This window comes from Lissotriton helveticus, chromosome 9 (genome assembly GCF_964261635.1).
Source record: "Lissotriton helveticus chromosome 9, aLisHel1.1, whole genome shotgun sequence".
Lineage (NCBI taxonomy): Eukaryota > Metazoa > Chordata > Amphibia > Caudata > Salamandridae > Lissotriton > Lissotriton helveticus.
The window spans coordinates 689,224,786-689,243,226 of NC_136070.1; the positions used below are offsets into that span (position 1 = coordinate 689,224,786).

Sequence of the window (18,441 nt, forward strand, 5' to 3'; positions counted from 1 at the left end):
CGTCTTCACTGCTTGGCGACTGATGTTCCTGGGCCGACTTCCGGTGTTGACCAGTGCTACCCCTTCTTCTATGGTTTGTCTTTCTCTCCCACTTGTTGTGCAGGATGCCCTCTTGTCCAGGAGTGCGATCTGTCCCACTTGACGCTCTTTCCTCATCAGAGTACTGTGTGTCATACTTTGAATGACTCCTTGAGGAACTCCTGGGGGGTGAATAACTCCTTGGAATTGTCTTTTGGATGGTTGACTCTGAGTCATCTGACTCTGAGTAATCCTTGGTTGACTTTGAGTAGTCGGACGCTGAGGAATCTGACTCTGAGTAATCCTTGTCACTTTCTTTGTCACTGTATTTTTCCCGTTGTCTTTTTGCTGGTCTGCCTTCCCTCTCTCTCCTTTCAGTTCTGTTTGTTTTCTGAGTTCTATCTTCCCAGGTATCTTGATGGTTTGCTCTCAGGTGCACGTCCTTCCATCCGTCTCTTGCTTTGATTTGCATTCCAATTTCGGCCTTCTTGATGATTTCCTTTAACGACCAATGCCCTTGCAGGATCTTGCTCTTTGTGTCAGGGTTTGTGCAACCTTCAACTATCCGAAGTCGAACCGCATCCTCATTTGTAAAAGTGTTGAAGTGGCAGCCTCGTACCAGACTTTGCAACCGAGTGATGAAATTTGGCAACGGTTCGCCTGGTTCCTGCTGTGCTGTATTGAAAACCATGCGATTATGATCCACATCTGTCTGTGCGTTGAGATGGGCACAGAGCTCCCTTTGGAGTCTTTTATAGATTTCTGTATCCTCTTTGGAAAATGTCCTGATTGGGCATCGGCCCTCAGGACCCACCAGATGGAGGAGTAGTATCAGACATTTTCTCTCTCTTTGCTCACCATTGGCTTTTAAGAAATCTTCCAAGGCTTCAAGCCACCAGTGTCGTTTGAGATCCGAGATCCAATCATCAGTCTGCACCGCTGGGGGCGGTACTTCAATGTATGGAGTGACCCGCTGTGCTACGTCTCTTCCCGCCATGAGAGAGGGAGATTCTGGTCAAGGTCTTTGGTCTGGTCGTTTGCTTAGAAATTGATAGTCTTTGTAACCATCACAGTATGCGCCGGTGAATGAACTTGGATGGTTCTACTCTCTCCGGGGTCCTCTGTAGGACTGCCCTCCTCTGGGTCTTCTGCAGTTCTGCCCAGCAGCTCTTCTCCCTTCGGCGCTCTTCGGTTTGTGCTCAGCGTCGTCTTTATCTGTCTCTTGCATTTGCTTATGCTTGTTCCATTGTGCTGTTGTCTTTGCTTGGTCCTTGTGTTCGCTTGTGCTTCTTTTATTTTACAGACACGTGTTACTTCATTACATTCGCCACTGCGCATTCGCTTGCGTTTCTCAATGTTCGCGTTTCCACCCGTGCTGACATTTGTTTTTGTCAATGCATGTTTGTTAAGTCACTCTTGTGGTTGCTCGTGCTTGTTAGTTGATTCACTCTCGTGTTTGCATGTGCTTATTCTGTTTTGGTTGCCAAGACTTGTTCATTGTTGTTCACGCGCCGTTATCCACGCTTATTTATTTGCCTTACCAATGCCTATTTCTTGGCATTTACCAGTGCTTGTTTATCTGCACATACCAAGGCTTGTTGACTTGCATGTACCAATGCTTGTTTATTTGCATGCACCAATGCTTGTTTATTTGCATGTACCAATGCTTGCTTGCTTGTCTTTGCCAATGTTTGTTTGGTCTTCGCCAATGCTTGTTTTATTTGCACATACCAATGTTTGTTTATTTGCCTGTACCAATGCTTGTTTATTTGCATGCACCAATGCTTGTTTATTTGCATGTACCAATGCTTGCTTGCTTGTCTTTGCCAATGTTTGTTTGGTCTTCGCCAATGCTTGTTTTATTTGCATATACCAATGTTTGTTTATTTGCATGCACCAATGCTTGTTTGTCTCCTCTCGCCACTGCTTGTTTATTTGCTTTTGGCAGTGCTTGTTTCTTTCTGTTCGCCAGTGCTTGTTTATTTGCTTTTGACAGTGCTTGTTTCGTTCTATACGCCAATGCTTGTTTGTTTGTTTCCTTACAGTTATCAATGCTTGTTGACTTTCCTTTGCCAATGCTTGATGATTTCTTGACGTTGCCTGACCTCAAGATGGCCGCTCATGGATCACACAGGGTATGTCCTTAAAACCTGCCTGACTCAAAGATGGCCGCCGTAGTTGTCTGCAGGCACTACTTTCTCTCTCTGCACTTAACCCGATTCTTCGCACAGGACTCACCGGCAGTTGCTCCCAGGGTCAGCATACTCCAGATTTGGCTCCCTCTGGTCAATGCTACAGTCAGGTGAGGTTGGGGTGGGCTCCCGCCTTACTTTGCAGGGTCCTTCGGCGGCGGCGTGCCAAAACCCACGCATCCGGCGTGAGGTTTTCCGACGTCGGGCTTCAATTTCACCGCGCTCAGCAGCGCATGGCAGTAGACCTTCGTGGGGACAGTCCACACCAGGATTCACTCTTCTTCGGCCACAGCAGTCATCAGGTGAGGTTGGGGTGGGCTCCCAGCCCACTTTCTCAGTTCCCGCTCTTCTGCGCCGACAGCGCGCCAAACCTCACGCATCGGGCGTGAGGTTTTCCGACCTCCGACGGCACCCGGGCTCTAATTGTAGCGCGCTCAGCGGCGCTTGCTGGCAGTACGTCACGGACGATGTCCGCTGCTCTGGGGGCACTTCTTCTTTGTTCTTGGGCACAACACAGGGTCGGAGTGGGCTCCCGATCTCTGTACACGGACCACTCACCCCAGGCACACGCTTCCAGCGTGAGACGCGTTTTAACGCGATTAGCTTCTTGACTGTCGAGCGATTCAGTGCTCGTTTCTGCGGCCCCTCTCGGCTCCCTCGCAGACTCTGGAGGGGCAGGTTCAACAGCTGCTGGCCTCGTCCTTCTGGCGGCAGCGTGGCTCTACTCGGCAGCGTTTTCCTCTACGCTGCTCGGGACAGGGTGTTCTTTCAGGGTGTTGCAGACAGTGAGTTTAGGATCCCATCCTCGTCGCCAGTTGTAGCATCGTGCTACAAAAAAATACAGACACTGCTTGCTGTTTAACTGGAGCTTTATTGTACACTTCGAGTGTCTTCCCTGTCCCTACTCTAACTGCCGGTTCCTGTGCCCGGCTCCTCCTGTTCCTGCTCCTCCCATAACTCCGCCCCCCAACCACTAGACTACCTCACACAATTCTACAACAATGAATACATGTGAAACGATCTACTTCATATGGAGACCAATCTAGTGCTCGTTCAACCTTTAATGTGGCATGTATTTCTTCTATTTGGTATTGATACGTGCTGTGTAAAACACTCCATTGTACCACCTGCTTGTCACTGCTATGCTTCACATTGAAAACGTATAAAGCGCTATACCTCATGGGGAGGATAACCAAGGTTTTCTCTCCACGATTAATGTTACATGTCTATCTTCTATTTATTATTGATACATTCTGCTTTATTGAAAAGGGCCATGTCTGTGCTATATTAAATCACAAAAATAAAATAAATAAACTACAATTCCACAGCAGCATTCAGTGTGACAGGGCACTGTCTGGGGCTCAGCGGCGTCACTCGGGTTGGTGTCACCCAGTGCCCTAACTCCTGGTGTCACCCCCTCACGATTTGCCCCATGGACCTCGTCCGAATCCACCAGAGTCTCGGCATAACTTAATACTGCTTATGACAGGAATTATGCGCCAGGAGACGGCCAAATTGTGCAGCCGGTTTGAGCAAATTATGTGGTAAAAAGAATAATTATGCGACATGATGCGGCACATTTTTTAAAACAATCACTTATTTAAGATTTTTTTTAACTTGGTGACACTGGGAATTGGTCGCACCTCAATACCAGTTTAACACCCAGATATGGCAATAAGCAACAGAAAGGTGACCAGTCCCGTTGTATAAAGTGTCTTTCAGCGCGCAGCAACACTTGTTGCATTTTTAACATCTTTTGAACCGTTTGAGCTAGAAATGTAAAAACTGGGGGGTATAATCTTCAGATTATAGATTATGCGTCAAACTAATTATACATAAATCGCGCGTCCGCACAAACCCACAATTCCAGTGGCCATGCCTAGATGCTAACATGTCCTATTAGAGTATGGTGCATGTACCTGCCCTAATATGTCATGATGTGAATTCATCAGCGTCAACAGGTACAGTTTGCAGTCTGATCTGATAACATTTTAAAGGTCTCTGATCTCTGACCCCAGGAAGATATTCTGCAATAACCGCAAGAGACCGGTGTTGTGTTGTAAACAACTTTGCAATATTTTATGAGGTAAGCATGTCCCGTTCCACAGCTCTGCGTCGGCAGTTACGTAAACGTGGAGAGTGTATATATATGTGCATGAAGCATCTTTTATCCAGGGTGCACGCGCAGTCACCAGGGACTCCATCTTGTGCACAGCTAGCCTTGCTCACCGCAGGTGCCACACCTTGCCAGCGGGCCCTTGTGCACGCCATCTGCGGCTACGCCTTTGCCGTCCAGGTAAGAGGTGTACTACTTTCGGTGAAATAGGGGGGTTAGCTAATGCATAGGGAGGGATTCGGAAGCAGCTACGCCCTCCAGTGGCTGCTACTTTCAGATCTAGCTAAAGGGACACTAGGCTGGCTGGGCGCTCAGGGGACCTGGGCAGCCAGTGCGCGGATCTGTTTTTGACATTATTTTTACAGTTTAGTTGCCGTTTCGGACCGCTCAGCCTTTCATCCTTCTGAGGATGATAAAATAAGTAGTGCAGTGCATGTGTGCATGTAAGGTTCAATTGAAATGTGCTCCAGTAGTTAATTTGAGAGGCGGTGCGTTGCAGGGATGGTGCCCAATCACGCCTGATGTGATGCGTGATACTTGGCAGGCCTGTCACGGTGTCACCTCATGCGATGGTGTCACCCGGTATGGTCCGCACCCCCCCCCCCCCCTAGTGACGCCACTGCTGGGGCTTTTGGCTTCTTTATGACGATTTCTCTTGGAAGGGATAGACATATGAACTGCAGGTGTCTTAAAAAAAGATTTGTTTCAAAATGTCTGATATACTTTTTATACATTGAATTATGACGTACTATTTAAAGGTTACATTTGTTTATGTTTCGCCATTAAAAGTGATAAAATGGGGCACACATCCAAATATATTTATATATAAAATAGGTAACTTCTTTCTGAATAGAAATTTTGGTCATGTTCTATTAAAACAGCACAGGTCAGAGAGGAATACTGGTAATGTCCATTCTAATATTGCAATTCTGCTAGAAGCTCAGGGACTGATAGCCATAGAAAGAAGTGCTGCTACAATCCTACTAAAGTATATAGCCCTGCTCAGAACCTATAAGTTCACAGAGAAACCACCTCCTGCAGCAGAAAGTTTAACACTTACTTGGATTCTGGGAGCTTTGTTTTCCCGCCAAAAGCATGAGGTGATGGCTCCAGAGCTGTCTCACTGCTGCCGCCCGCCCAGCAGGAATGTTTGGTTCCACCTCCAGCCCCATTGCCTGCAACATCTTCCTGCGTATGTCCAACAGCAACCGCGCCCTGCAGCTTCAAACGAGACAAAAGGGAAGTGACTGAGCAGTATGTTAGTTATTCTGATATATTTACTCCTTTTAGTAATGTATACAGCGCTCAAGCCCCATTTAAACTACCCATATGGAACCAAAATTACAAAAAAAGAAATTTGAAGGAAAACTTCAATATTACAATAATGGTAAAATAAAATCTTCTGCTCAACAGCAAGCTATAATTGCTTCCAGGGATAAATAAAGAAACCTCAAGTGGCTTCATGGCATGTGTGATACCTTAGTCACTCTTGTTTTTTTTTTATTCAATACCACACCTGTTGTTGGACTTGCTGTTTTAATGTAAGCATTTTAAATATAGACTCAATTCAATTATTTTATTATGATTTGGAATTCTGAGGAATTCCACATAAAATACAAATAAAACAACATTTCATTCAAATCGCAATAGTTAAAAACAGGAAAAGGTACAACATGAATTTTTCTAGGTTACACCCGAGAGTACATCATCACTTATCTTCAATAGACTCTACACTCTGGAGGACGACAGAGGACAGCCTCTAAACCACAAAGAGATACATATTCAATTTTCCTTAATTGCATAATTCTCATGTAGTCAAATTCTCTTTTCTTCAATAAGTTCATCACTACAGTCGGCTACAACATTTAAGATAAAAATACCATTACCATCCAATATACACATAACAATTTTCATAAATCATTTTAGGAAGGTGATCGTGAAATGGAAGTAGCAGCAAGTATATTTATAAGGTGCCAAATAAAGTGCTAATGCAATACAAAAGTGCTAGTGCATTAATACCCTATTCTAGGACTTTTCTCACAAATAATTACCCAGGAGCTATGCTTCTAAGGAATTGCGCTTTGTTGATTAACTATCTTACAGGAGTGCTTGAACACAGTAGAAATAAGCATTGATTTTCGTATTTAATGACTAATTACAGTGCTTAAAGTGCATAACAAAGTGCCAATACACGAGAACACATCACACAGTACTATAAAGGTATGAGGATTACCTACGACTAAAAAACTATTTTTTTAATATACATTCAAAAATTCTTTAAAAAAGCGAAATTTTTTAAAACAAATCAGTTCAGATGGTGGGAGCAGAAGAAAATTACGGGCCTGTTCTGCTGTTGCGATTTTATACTGTAAAAAAACATGCCTTAAATATTTGCGGCGTATTGAAAGAAGTGCTGGGCACACAATCAAAACATGGACAGCTGGAAGCTAAAGAAACAAGCATTGGCATAAGCAGTAGGTCTCGCCTTTGGGACCTATTAAGTGTTTAGTCAGAGTTATTGATTTTGCTTGCATCAAGTAGCGGTGGAGATCGCACTCTGGGGAGGACATTACCTGATTAAAGGACGCTGCCTGATAGACGCTGCATCTTGCCGCACCCGCTTCGCGGGTGCCGCTTCGCGGGTGCCGCTTCGCGCCGTGGGACCCTCTGAAGTGCTACTTTGCTCCTTGGGCTCTGGTGCTGTGAACTGCGGGGGGAGAAGGTGCGGGCTACCTGAACGCCGCAGGGACTCGGTTGCCCAGGAGTCCCTGCGAGACCTCTACACCTGGTCTGCGTTCACTGATTGGCCCCACCCCCCGGTCAGTACGTACTACAAACTCTGCTGACCGTTAAGCCCAAGTGGGAGCCTTGTTTGCATCAAGTAGCGGTGGAGATCGCACTCTGGGGAGGACATTACCTGATTAAAGGACGCTACCTGATAGACGCTGCATCTTGCCGCACCCGCTTCGCGGGTGCCGCTTCGCGCCGTGGGACCCTCTGAAGTGCTACTTTGCTCCTTGGGCTCTGGTGCTGTGAACTGCGGGGGGAGAAGGTGCGGGCTACCTGAACGCCACAGGGACTCGGTTGCTCAGGAGTCCCTGCGAGACCTCTACACCTGGTCTGCGTTCACTGATTGGCCCCACCCCCCCGGTCAGTACGCGGTCTACTTAATCGACCTAGGATCCCGCTGCGCGGGAGCGCGCGGGTGCGCCGGGCGAAGCCCGGGCAAAGGGCTGGCCCTCTGTGGCCCTCAGAGGCCAGAGGAGGCTGGCCCCCCCCCTTTTCTGAAGACGAACCCACGTTCAGGATTCCTTTATTTTTGCTACATTCTACATTCCAGTAAGCAGACTCATTGAAGTACTCTGTTCTTGGTAAATGCATACTTACTGACCGGTTCGATATAATTTACTCTTTTCTTTGGTAACCAAGATGACGTCTCTCCCCAAGGACAAAACATCATTCCCAGGAGGGGTAAATCAAGGAACACTTGACAACTATGTCATTAGGACTACCATAGGAACGGACAGAGAAAATGCACTTGCAGAGCGACGGGCCGATAGACGCCGCTCTATTGAACTTATTAAGAATAAGCGCTCTTCTCTGGGCCCAATACAGTTAGCCTTATCACCGCTTCCCGCCACACCCTGTGAGAATGAGGGTTGTGAGGTTTCCCTTAATGATAGTATCCCGTTACTTTTCCAAGACAGAACCTCGCCATTAGTTGTAAATAATGACCCGGTCATTAATATGTTAGCGTCTTTTTGTAACTCAACTCCAGAGCTAGAGGTCCTGCCAGATACTTTGTCACCACCAGCAGAGCCAACCCCAAAAACAAAGATTTCTCTAAAAACTCCCGAATTCAAGGACCACCCCCAAAAAAAAGGAGGAAAAGGCGGAATGCTCCACAGATAAATAAGTTTAGCCATACTAATTTTGGGAATGCAGTATGTTCTTCATCTAATGCACCCACTTCACCTGCAAAAGTTATTCCACCTGGTTTCCCAATACAAGATCCATCTAGCATTGATCTAATTGGTAGTATGGAACAACTAATTAAATCGCTTATATTCCCAGTAATAGAGAGGCTAAAAGGAGTAGCCGAACAACTGGGACATTTAGAACAGGCAATTGGGGAAATTAAAGGAGTAATTAAATATCTACCAAAGCCCATACCAGCTCCCCCAATTCTTGCACTACCCCCAACTGTTGTCATCCAGAAAGCATCAAAAATTGCTAATCAAGCTACATCAAAGCCATTGGAACCAATGCCCTCTAAAACAACAGTGGCTAATGCGAAAAGTGTAGATAAAGAGCATCATATAGGCGGAAAACCAAATATTCCAGGTAAATCCAATACCCCAGAAAATGCTCCAAAACCGAATGATCATGGAAACATGGCTAGGGTATTTCCACCTAAGAGGCGTACAGTAGAACTTCCTCCGGAAGCTGTTCCGTATGTGGTGGTCTTTACCGGAGTGCCAGTCCTAGAGGAGGGTGGCAGAGAAGATCAGCACCAGTTGAAAAATAAAGCTATGTTCTGGCTTAGACAGAATCGCCCGTTACCACCAGAAATAAATGGAGAAATTTTATTCGCCAGGCGTCTTTCCTGGTTGGGACAAAGAATAAAGGACATAACGGGTGACATCATTATAGTAAATTTCAGGGATGGTAGGGCTGTTAGTCATATTGTGAACTGGTTTCCGCAAGATGGTAGTAGTGGAATTGTTGTGCGTGACTTGACCTACTTTTGCCCTAGAGGGCTAATGGACCCTCTAACAAATCTAAGGCCCCTGTTTCAAAATAACATTGGGCCTCCATTTAGAAGTCAGAACGTTTGTTCTAGGCCCCTATATCGAACACAGGAAAGTCACTTGAGGCCGTTTTTTCAACATCAGGTTGACTACTCTATACCCGTTTATAACCGCTATGCGGCCTTAACGGGCATGGAGGGAGTTAATTGACTTCTTCCTGGGGGCACAGGAAATGATGTTGCGGGTAGTTCCCAAAGGGTATTTTCCATGACTACAGAACCTGCTTCTAATAGTAACGTATTTGTCCTTCAGCCAAAACATACATGTTCTCAGGACACAGTGATTAATCACCGGGGCAATATCAATAAATACCAAGTTCCCTCAGTGAGGCAGCTAGCAGTAGGGGAAAGTGGTGTTGCCAAGCAGACAGACAGTTTTAATTTACCTATTGGGGAAGTACAGCAGAGTTCTGATAATAGTGGCATTTCAATTGATTTACATGGAGATTTAGAACTAAAAGTGGAGGTACGAGTGGGAAGTGATCCTTCCAATAGGGAAGTTAGTCGCTTAATGTTTTGGAATGTGCCAGGGCTTAGATCCAAAATATTAAATCCTACGTGGTTAAAAACAATAGAAGAGTTCGGCATCCTATGCTTTCAGGAGACATGGGCCTTAGAACCTTTCCATCTCTCCGGCTACAAAACTCTGTTTACATCAGCAGTAGGGGTCCATCATGGCAGGGCTAAAGGGGGATTGTCGGTTTTCATATCTAATTATTTAAACTGCCAGAAGATCCAATTATTCTCATGTAATCCTTACTACCAGTTAGTACGGATAGATGCAAATAAGGAATTGTGTCTTTTAATTATACATTTTTATAACAACATTCCTCTTGCAGACTTGGAATCAATACTTAAAAAGTTGGGCAATGACGTGAGCAAAGAAACAGACAATAATGCTAAAGATGTATGGGTTGTTTGGGGGGGAGACTTCAACTGTACTATGTGTAAGAAAAGCCGGAAAGGTGTATGTGGTATCATGCTGGACCAAGACATTGATTTAACACACTTTGAGCACTCCACCTGTGGAGACCTGCTAAACGATATTGTTCACTCTGAAGATCTAGGGTAAGCAAATGAAATTGGTCAATTAGAGCTCCCCTTCGCCCCTACCGTTTATTGGCAGGGGCGTATTATCCACAATAGATTTTATAATAACTTCTCTTAGGCATAGGCATATGGTCAAAAGGTGCTGGATCCTCCATACTGCATTATTTTATTTTCTTTATTTATTTTGAAAGTTTTATATAGCGCGAACAAGATCTTTGCAGATATCAGAGCGCTTTACAAAGTAGGGAATACCAACAAAAGAATGAGTAACAGGTCATTAAGTATATGGACATTATAGGTAGTAAGTGGGATGGGTAGGTACGTGAGGGAACATAAAAGCACAGGTAAATCAATACTGCATGTAGATGGTCAGGTAAGTGAATCAATAATACAGTTAAAGCACATGGTCGTAGGGATCAATCAGAATAATACATGAAAAACACATAATCGCAGGGATCGAGCAGAATAATACAGGAAAAAGACATAGTCGTAGAGGTCGAGGAGAAGAATACAGATCGGTGCAGAGACTTTGCAGATTCATGTTAATAGATCAAGTGTATTCGGCCATGAGAATAGCTTTTACTTCCTTCTTAAAAAGTGTGACGGAGGGGATGAGCCTGATTTCAGGAGGGAGTGAGTTCCAGATCCTGGGTGCCATTCCTGAGAAAGAGCGTTTATACGTCTTTTCCTTCAGGAATATTTGAGGTTTTAACAGGAGATTGTTTATGCCTCTGGTGTATCTAGAGCCGCCAGAGATTGACAGTTTCTGGGTGAGGTATCCGGGAGAGCTCAGGTGTACAGCCTTGTGTGTCAAGCATGCGATTTTCAGATGTATTCTGGCTTCAAAAGGCAGCCAGTTCAAGGATTTCAAGTCAGGGGAGATATGCGAGTGTTTTTTTGACCCAGTGATAAGTCTCGCTGCAGCGTTTAGAGAGGCTCTTAGGGGTGCAGTGGTGGTTAACGGGAGACCGCAGAGGGCGAGGCTGCCGTATTCAATTCGCGGAATTACTAGTGCTTGTACTGCAGTTTGGAAGTCTTTGGCTGGTAAGAAGGGTTTGAGTTTCCTCAGGGTATTGATTTGGAAGTTCGCTCCCTTAGTAGCCTTGCTGATATGATGCTGCATGTTGAGATTGGAGTCGAGAGTTATGCCTAGAGATTTTGCTGAGTCCACGATGGTGGGTAGGACATTGACTGCAGTTAGCTGTTTAAGCCATGTTTGAGTGGTAGAGATCTTCGCGGGGGGTGAGATCAGAAGGAACTCTGTTTTCAGAGCGTTGAGTTTGAGATGATTATTGGCAAGCCAGGATTGGGTGCTTCTGATCGTTGAGTTCAGGAGTAAAATGTCATTGGGGGATTGTAGTTTGAGATATAATTGGGTGTCATCTGCGTACATGTGAAAAAGAACATTGGATGCTTGTAGCAAGGTGGTGAGAGGTTCCATAACTAGGTGGAACAAAGTTGGTGATAAGGAGGATCCTTGGGGGACACCTAACGAAACAGGTATTGGCGAGGACATCAGGTTGTTACTCTTGAATTTCTGCGACCTGTTGTGTAGGAAGGAGGTGAACCACTTGAGAACCGTCCCAGATAGACCCATTCTTGTGTTCAGAAGTTCGAGTAAGTTCTCATGTTTAACAGTGTCGAATGCTGAGGAGAGATCAAGAAGGATGAGGAGGCAGGTATCGTTTTGATCCAGCATTTGTAGGGCGTCGTCAATTATGTGAGTCATAGCAGTTTCAGTACTGTGTCCTGCTCGGAAGCCTGATTGATGAGTGTTAAGGATATCAAACTGATCAATGTGTTTAGTTAGCTGTAGTTGTGCGCATTTTTCCAATAGTTTGGCGAGAGTGGGAATATTGGTAATGGGACGGTAGTTGTTTAGGTCGGATGGGTCGGCCGTAGGTTTCTTTAGTAAGGGTGTGACTTGTCCGACTTTGAGGGAGTCAGGGATTGTTCCTTGTTGGGGCGAGCTGTTGATAATTTTAGTCCATAGTGGAAGGAGCCATGGAGTGAAATCTTTGACAGCGTTGGCAGGGAGGGGATCCGTGAGGTGATTAGAAGGTTTCAAGGTGCTGAGCAGTTTGCCTATTTCTTCTTCGGAGTAGGTGTCAAAGGATGACCATGTGGCATTGTTTTTTAGCTCGGTGGGTGTTATGCAGTTGGGTGTGGTGTAGAGGCTTGCGTCAATGCGGAGATCACTCTTAATGTTATCAGTTTTTTGGGTAAAGAAAGCGGCAAAGTCTTCACAGGAGGGTGCCTTGCCCACAGTACTGAGAGGTTGGGGTTGTTCCTTGGCTTGTGTTCTGATTAGCTCGAACAGTTTTCTTGGACGTATTTTTGCTTGATCGAGCTGGAGGCTGAAGAAGTTTGCTTTTGAGCGCTTTATTTTCCTGAAGTAGGCGTTTCTCTTTTTCTTCAGGGTTTTCAGGTGCAGTGCAGAGGGAGCTGTTCTCCAGGTGCGCTCTGCCATTCGCATGGCTCGTCTATCTTCATTGAGACTCCCGTCGTACAATGGATTGGAGATTTTAGCGGAAACTCTTTTTAGCTGCATGGGAGCAGCCTCATTAATTATTGAGGTCATGGCGTTGAGATAGTGGTCAGTCAAGGATTGAACATCTGTTGCGCCCGTGGGAGGGAGCAGGAGGTCGCGGCTGTTCGGGGGTAGGGAGTATGTGTTGAGTTTTTTCAAGTCTCTTTTCCATATTTTAGGTCTGGAGGATTGAGTCATGTTGAGTTTGACTTTTTCACTGATGAAGAATGTGACGATATGATGGTCTGACCAGTCACAAGGTTGGATAGACTCAAGTTGAATAGCGTCCTCTTTGGCGATGATAAGGTCGAGGATAGAACCTTTCTCATGGGTCGGACTGTTGCATAATTGTGTGAGGTCCAGGGCGTTGAGGAAATTTTTAAGACTATTTACCACCGCATCATTGTGATCATTCCAGTGGAGGTTGAAGTCACCAAGGTATATTTGGGTGAGCTGTCGTCCGGCGTTAGTTGAAATCATGTCCATGATTTGTTGGGCAAAGGTGAGGTTATCTCTGGGTGGGTGGTAAATGCCATGAAGAGAGCTTATCGGTTTACCCTCACTGATAATATCGAGGCAGATGTATTCGCAGGAAGTTAAGGAGGCTAGGGAAGGTGCGGAGACTTTCAGGACCGAAAGGTTGTTCCTGTATATGCATGCAATTCCACCGCCTATCTTGCCAGACCTGTCAAGCCTAATGATGTGGTAGTTGGGGGGAACCAGAATGTCCATTATAGGTGTAGAAGAATCGGTTAGCCAGGTTTCAGTTAAGATGATTAGGTCAAGGTCCAATGATAGAATGAGATCGGCAATGGCAGAGGAGTGCTTAGAAGCTGATCTGCAGTTGAGGAGAGTGCATTTGAGATGGGGTGTGTTAGGGGAGGTAGAGGGTACTAGAGAGAGGGGGACTTTTCTAAGGTTATTCGGGACAGATATTCTGTTGTTTAGTGTGGAGGGTCTACTGGGATTTGAGTGTATCGTGGGGATGGGGAGGTGCGTGGCGGGGATGGGGAGGTGCGTGACATTAAGCATACAATAATATTTATTCCTTTTGACACTTGTTTGTCCAATGAGAAAGCCCTGGGGTACAATCCTTGCCTTGCTCTTGATAAGGCATCTCACTTTAACCTCACTGTTTGCAAAAAGTGAGTGCACTTCTACCTGGTTATGCAGAAGATATCTGCAGAGCAACACTCTGGACAAGGCAGCATGTCTGGAAAAAACTGTCTTCACTGGTGGCTGTGCCTAGAATAACACGCAGTTCTAACAGAACAAAATTTCAGTTATGCCATTGGGTCAGAATCCTATTTAAATAATGACAGAGTTCAAGACGGGCGTGCAGTTCTAAATTTCAGCCACATCAATGATTTCTGGGAGGACAGACCTCTTTATTCGGGTTCTGTAATATTCAAGCATAAGTAGACTAAGAAAGCTTTTAGTAGTAATGGCATAATATTTTAGTTTGACAGATAGGAAAGAAAATCTATACTGAACAACAGAAGGAACCACTCTAGTAAAGTAGCTGCATTTATACATAATGTATAAAGTTTTGCTGCAGTGTTTTGAGTACAATGCAAGACAGGATTGCGGGACGTCAAAGTTTTCAGTATAAAATATTTGAAACGTGGCTATAGTAACAAGAAACACAACAATTGCATCATGTGAGAATGGTCTAAGAATTCCTTGCTAGATTGTGAGCATGGTATAAGAATTCCTTGCTAGATTCCGAGAACTTTGCCGCATATATAACCTACATCTACAGTTCCTTTGCGGACACCAATATTTATGGAGATCATAAACCCGTTCCGGGGAAAGGGCGTAGAAAAGACATCCATGCATAAAGTTTCTGATATTAGCATGGTAAGGCAAAATGGTTATGTTCTTAAATGGGATAGGGTGGTTCCAAATGACTTTTTGTGTACCTTGCTAACTAATTGCTTGCCTAGTTTTCTGACCGTTCTAGATGAGAGTGTTGGTAGTCAGGAGATCCTTAAACAGTTTAAGGTCATTGCTTGTCAAATTAAGGACAACCTATGGGTGGCCTCTAAATCATGTAAAAAAAAGCCGGGAAAATGGTTTGATACCACCTGCACAAAGGCTCACTCTGAGCTCAAGAAAGCGCTACATGTTGTCCCCCGTGATCTTACATTGGTCAGGGAGGCGCGGAGATCTTATCAGTGCACACTGAAAAGAGGAAGTTGGCAATTAAAACGGAGGCCTGGGAGACACTTTGCGAGGCTTCACAGAGTAAGGATGTTTGTGCTTTCTGGAAAGCAGTGAATGCCCCTTTCTTTGGTGCAGATAAAGCACGTGTTGAAATTGCCATTACCGAGGACTCTTGGGTGGATCACTATTCTAGTCTGTATAGTACTTTAACTGATGGACAGAATCCTCCGTTGCGGTCAATAATGCAGCAGCAGGGGGAAATTAAAGCTAAGGACTTAGAATTAAATGTTACCTTAAAAGAAGTAACTGAGAGTCTTAAAAGCAACACAGGGCGGTAAAGCCCCAGGTCCGGATGGCATACCTCCCGATTTGTTTAAAAATAACATCGATTTATGGGGCCCATTTTTGGTGCAACTGTTTAATGCATCCTTAAAGACGAGCCTACTTCCATCATGGTTTATGTCAGTTATAGTGCCTATTTTTAAAAAAGGGGACAGGCAAAATCCCACGTGCTATCGACCTATCTCCTTATTAGATAGCACTGTAAAAATTCTAGGGAGAGTAATATTAGGTAGGCTGCAAAAATGGGCGGAAGATAATTGTATTATTAGTGACCTCCAATATGGGTTTCAAAAGGGGGTGGGAACAGTTGATCAGGGTCTGAATTTATTTATCCTTCAACAGAAATATATTAAGGCACGGCAGGAAGCTATTTATTTTACTTTCGTTGACTTGACGTCAGCGTTTGACTGTGTTTCACACAGCAAGTTATGTGCCATTATGGAATTCCTCGGTGTAGAGGGAAGTATAATTTCCTTTTTTAAGGAATTGTACTCAGGCGCTATCGCAACAGTGCGATATGGAAAAAATGGTGACTGTACTAGATTATTTGATGTAGGGCATGGGGTACGCCAGGGTTGCGTCCTAGCGCCATTTTTATTCTTGGTATATATTAATGGATTAGAGGATGCCCTGGTGGAAACAACTTGTGATATACCAAGGGTAGCCAAAAGACCGATCCCTGCGTTACTATACGCAGATGATGCGGTCTTAATGGCTCGCACGCCAGTGGCCTTACAACTCCTTATAACATCTTTTAATACATTTCTGACAAACTTGGATTTGCAAATCAATTGTTCTAAAACATTCACCATGAATTGTGGCCCTGGTTCTATTAGAAAAAGGAGGCCGATGATCATTAATGCCAGTCCTCTAGACTTTACCTCTACCTTTTCATATCTTGGCATTTTATTTCATGAAGCAGGGACCTGGGCAGATGCCATAAAAGCAAGGAAAGTCCTGCTCTGCAAATCCATCACAGCCCTTACATTTTTTTCTAAAAAGATGGGGAAAAAAAACTACTGTAGAACTTCTGCGAATTTTTAATGCCACTTGCGTCTCTATTGCCGTCTATGGTGCTGGGCTCTGGGGGTACGACAATGTAAAATCTATTCAGGTTGTAGAAAATAAATTCTTGAGATTCATCTTGGCTGTACCTGAGAGTGTCTCAAGTTACATTTGTCATATGGAACTCGGCCAACCCCACATTGAAGATGCAATTAGAGTCCAACCAGTACTGCTGTAGCATAGGGCTTGGACCAATGATGGGTGTGTACTGAATCGTGCTATTTTAAGGGATGGATTAAGCTTGGATTAGGTGAGCAGGATAAGGTGGTTTACTTATATCAGGGACTTTCTTGGAGACATTGGCTGTATGAGTTACTATGATGATCCTTTGTCTATGTGTAATATTATGAGGAAGTCACTAAAAATAAAATGTATGAAACGCCTGGAAGGCATTAGAATGACAGCGGAAAATAAGAAAAAGTCTGTAGTAGCCCATCAATTCGTACTAATGCAGGGTAAAATTCAACCATATTTAACCCTTTCCATGTCTGAACACTCGCGATTCATTTTGACCGGTTTTAGGTTAAGTATTCTTTTTAGGGTTTTAAGTTTCCCCTGTGATGTATTTGCTATGGGTACTGTATCGATCCCCCTATTCCTGACCCTTGTCTGGTTAATAAGTAACTAGCAGCCATTCAACGGCGCAAAAACCCGTTATCTGATTAAGCCACACCACGGCACAGAAGCGCGTTATCTGATTAAGTCATAACGCATGCCATCTAATTAGGCAAGCGATATTCCTCCAGCCCCCTGATAGGCATACGGAGTTCTCAAAACAAATCAAACCTACAGCGACCTGGGAAATCCCCGCAGCCATTGTTTTGAGTTCTCCGAGAACTTCAGTAAAGAATGTGCTAACGATCAGTTCGTATGACATCCTTATTGACGTATTTATGTCCATCCTTACGTCAATCTCGGCACCTTTCAGGTATAAATATTACCGACATTGCCTTAAGCAAACACACGCGGTGGTGACGAGATTGGAGCAGCGAGACTTGCCGAGGAGCCCAGCTGAGAGCGAAGCCCACAGACGCTGCCCCTCCTTCCTGACGCGCTGAGAGAGAGACGCTGCTTTTCTCCTGCCGAGAAATCCAGCTCCGGCGCTTCCAAGCAGCCCTCGCAGGCAGCTGGAATATCAAGACCTGGGATAAGAGATACCAGCCCTCAAACCTTCTAGATCCCAGGTACAGAACTGAATAACCCCTTGCAGAGAATTCTTGAGTCAGTCCCTTGGCAAAACAAACTTAACTTAAACTGCTACTTATCTACTCCCGCCCACGTATTAGGCTTAGGTCAGGTACACTGGGGTAGGCGTGGTTAGAAGCACCAGTTGAGTACGATTAGTCAATGTATGTATGTATGTATATATTTTATCCATTTTAAATATCATATGGCTTAGAAACCATATCAATGCTTTTACAGTATTATTTTATAATTCTGTCTTTACTGTATGCACTTTACTTAACTATAAGTATTGCAATAATAGCGATCCATTTCTCTTGTACGAGAAAAGAGACTGATCAATAAATAACATCTTTTATTGAACACGCCCATCTCTTCCTTTCTCTACAATCTGGTGAAACTAAGAATGCACTGAACTGACTGAGTAAAATAAGTTGTCTTTTGTTTTCACACGACTCTAGAGATATACTCTTGATTAGGGGAGAGCAAAGTTGTCATGTTCTATGGTTGTCAGAAACTAAATCCCTTCTTGTCTATCCAGGGAGGTTCAAATCCTCCTTGTCTATTCGAGAAAGTTTCTAGTGAACTCTGAGCTAGCTGGCAAACACAAAACTTTAAGTCTAATATCGTCGGTAGAAGATCTAGTTAACCTCTGCCCTAGGTCTATACTATTGAAGATATTATTCCAATGCGCAGAGCCTATTGGGATAATAGGAACTACACTACATGGCGCCCAACGTTTGGATAGGCGATAAAACTAACGCAAGACACTAGAGTAACTCAGTCGTGCTTTTTCACACAGAGCCCCTTTTTCCCCATAATACTCCAAAGACGTCTGGAGTGGGTGAAAGGTCATATCCGCCAAACTTCGCAGGAGGAGACTCCTATGTATGGTTCTTGGTTTATTCAACGTTGAAGGATACACTGTTCCAAAATATTGTGCATCTAATCTTTGTTTCCATAAAAAACC

The 18,441-nt window shown here is 44.4% G+C and overlaps 1 protein-coding gene across 1 annotated transcript in view; it reads right to left on the reverse strand.

The window, feature by feature from the left end:
* Positions 1-18,441, reverse strand: part of LOC144783247 (growth/differentiation factor 3-like) — a 144,895-nt gene that overhangs the window by 81,101 nt on the left and 45,353 nt on the right. Inside the window, exon 2 of the mRNA XM_078662327.1 lies at positions 5,387-5,547. Within this exon, the coding sequence (XP_078518453.1) occupies positions 5,387-5,547 (161 nt within the window). The remainder of the gene's footprint in view (positions 1-5,386; positions 5,548-18,441) is intronic.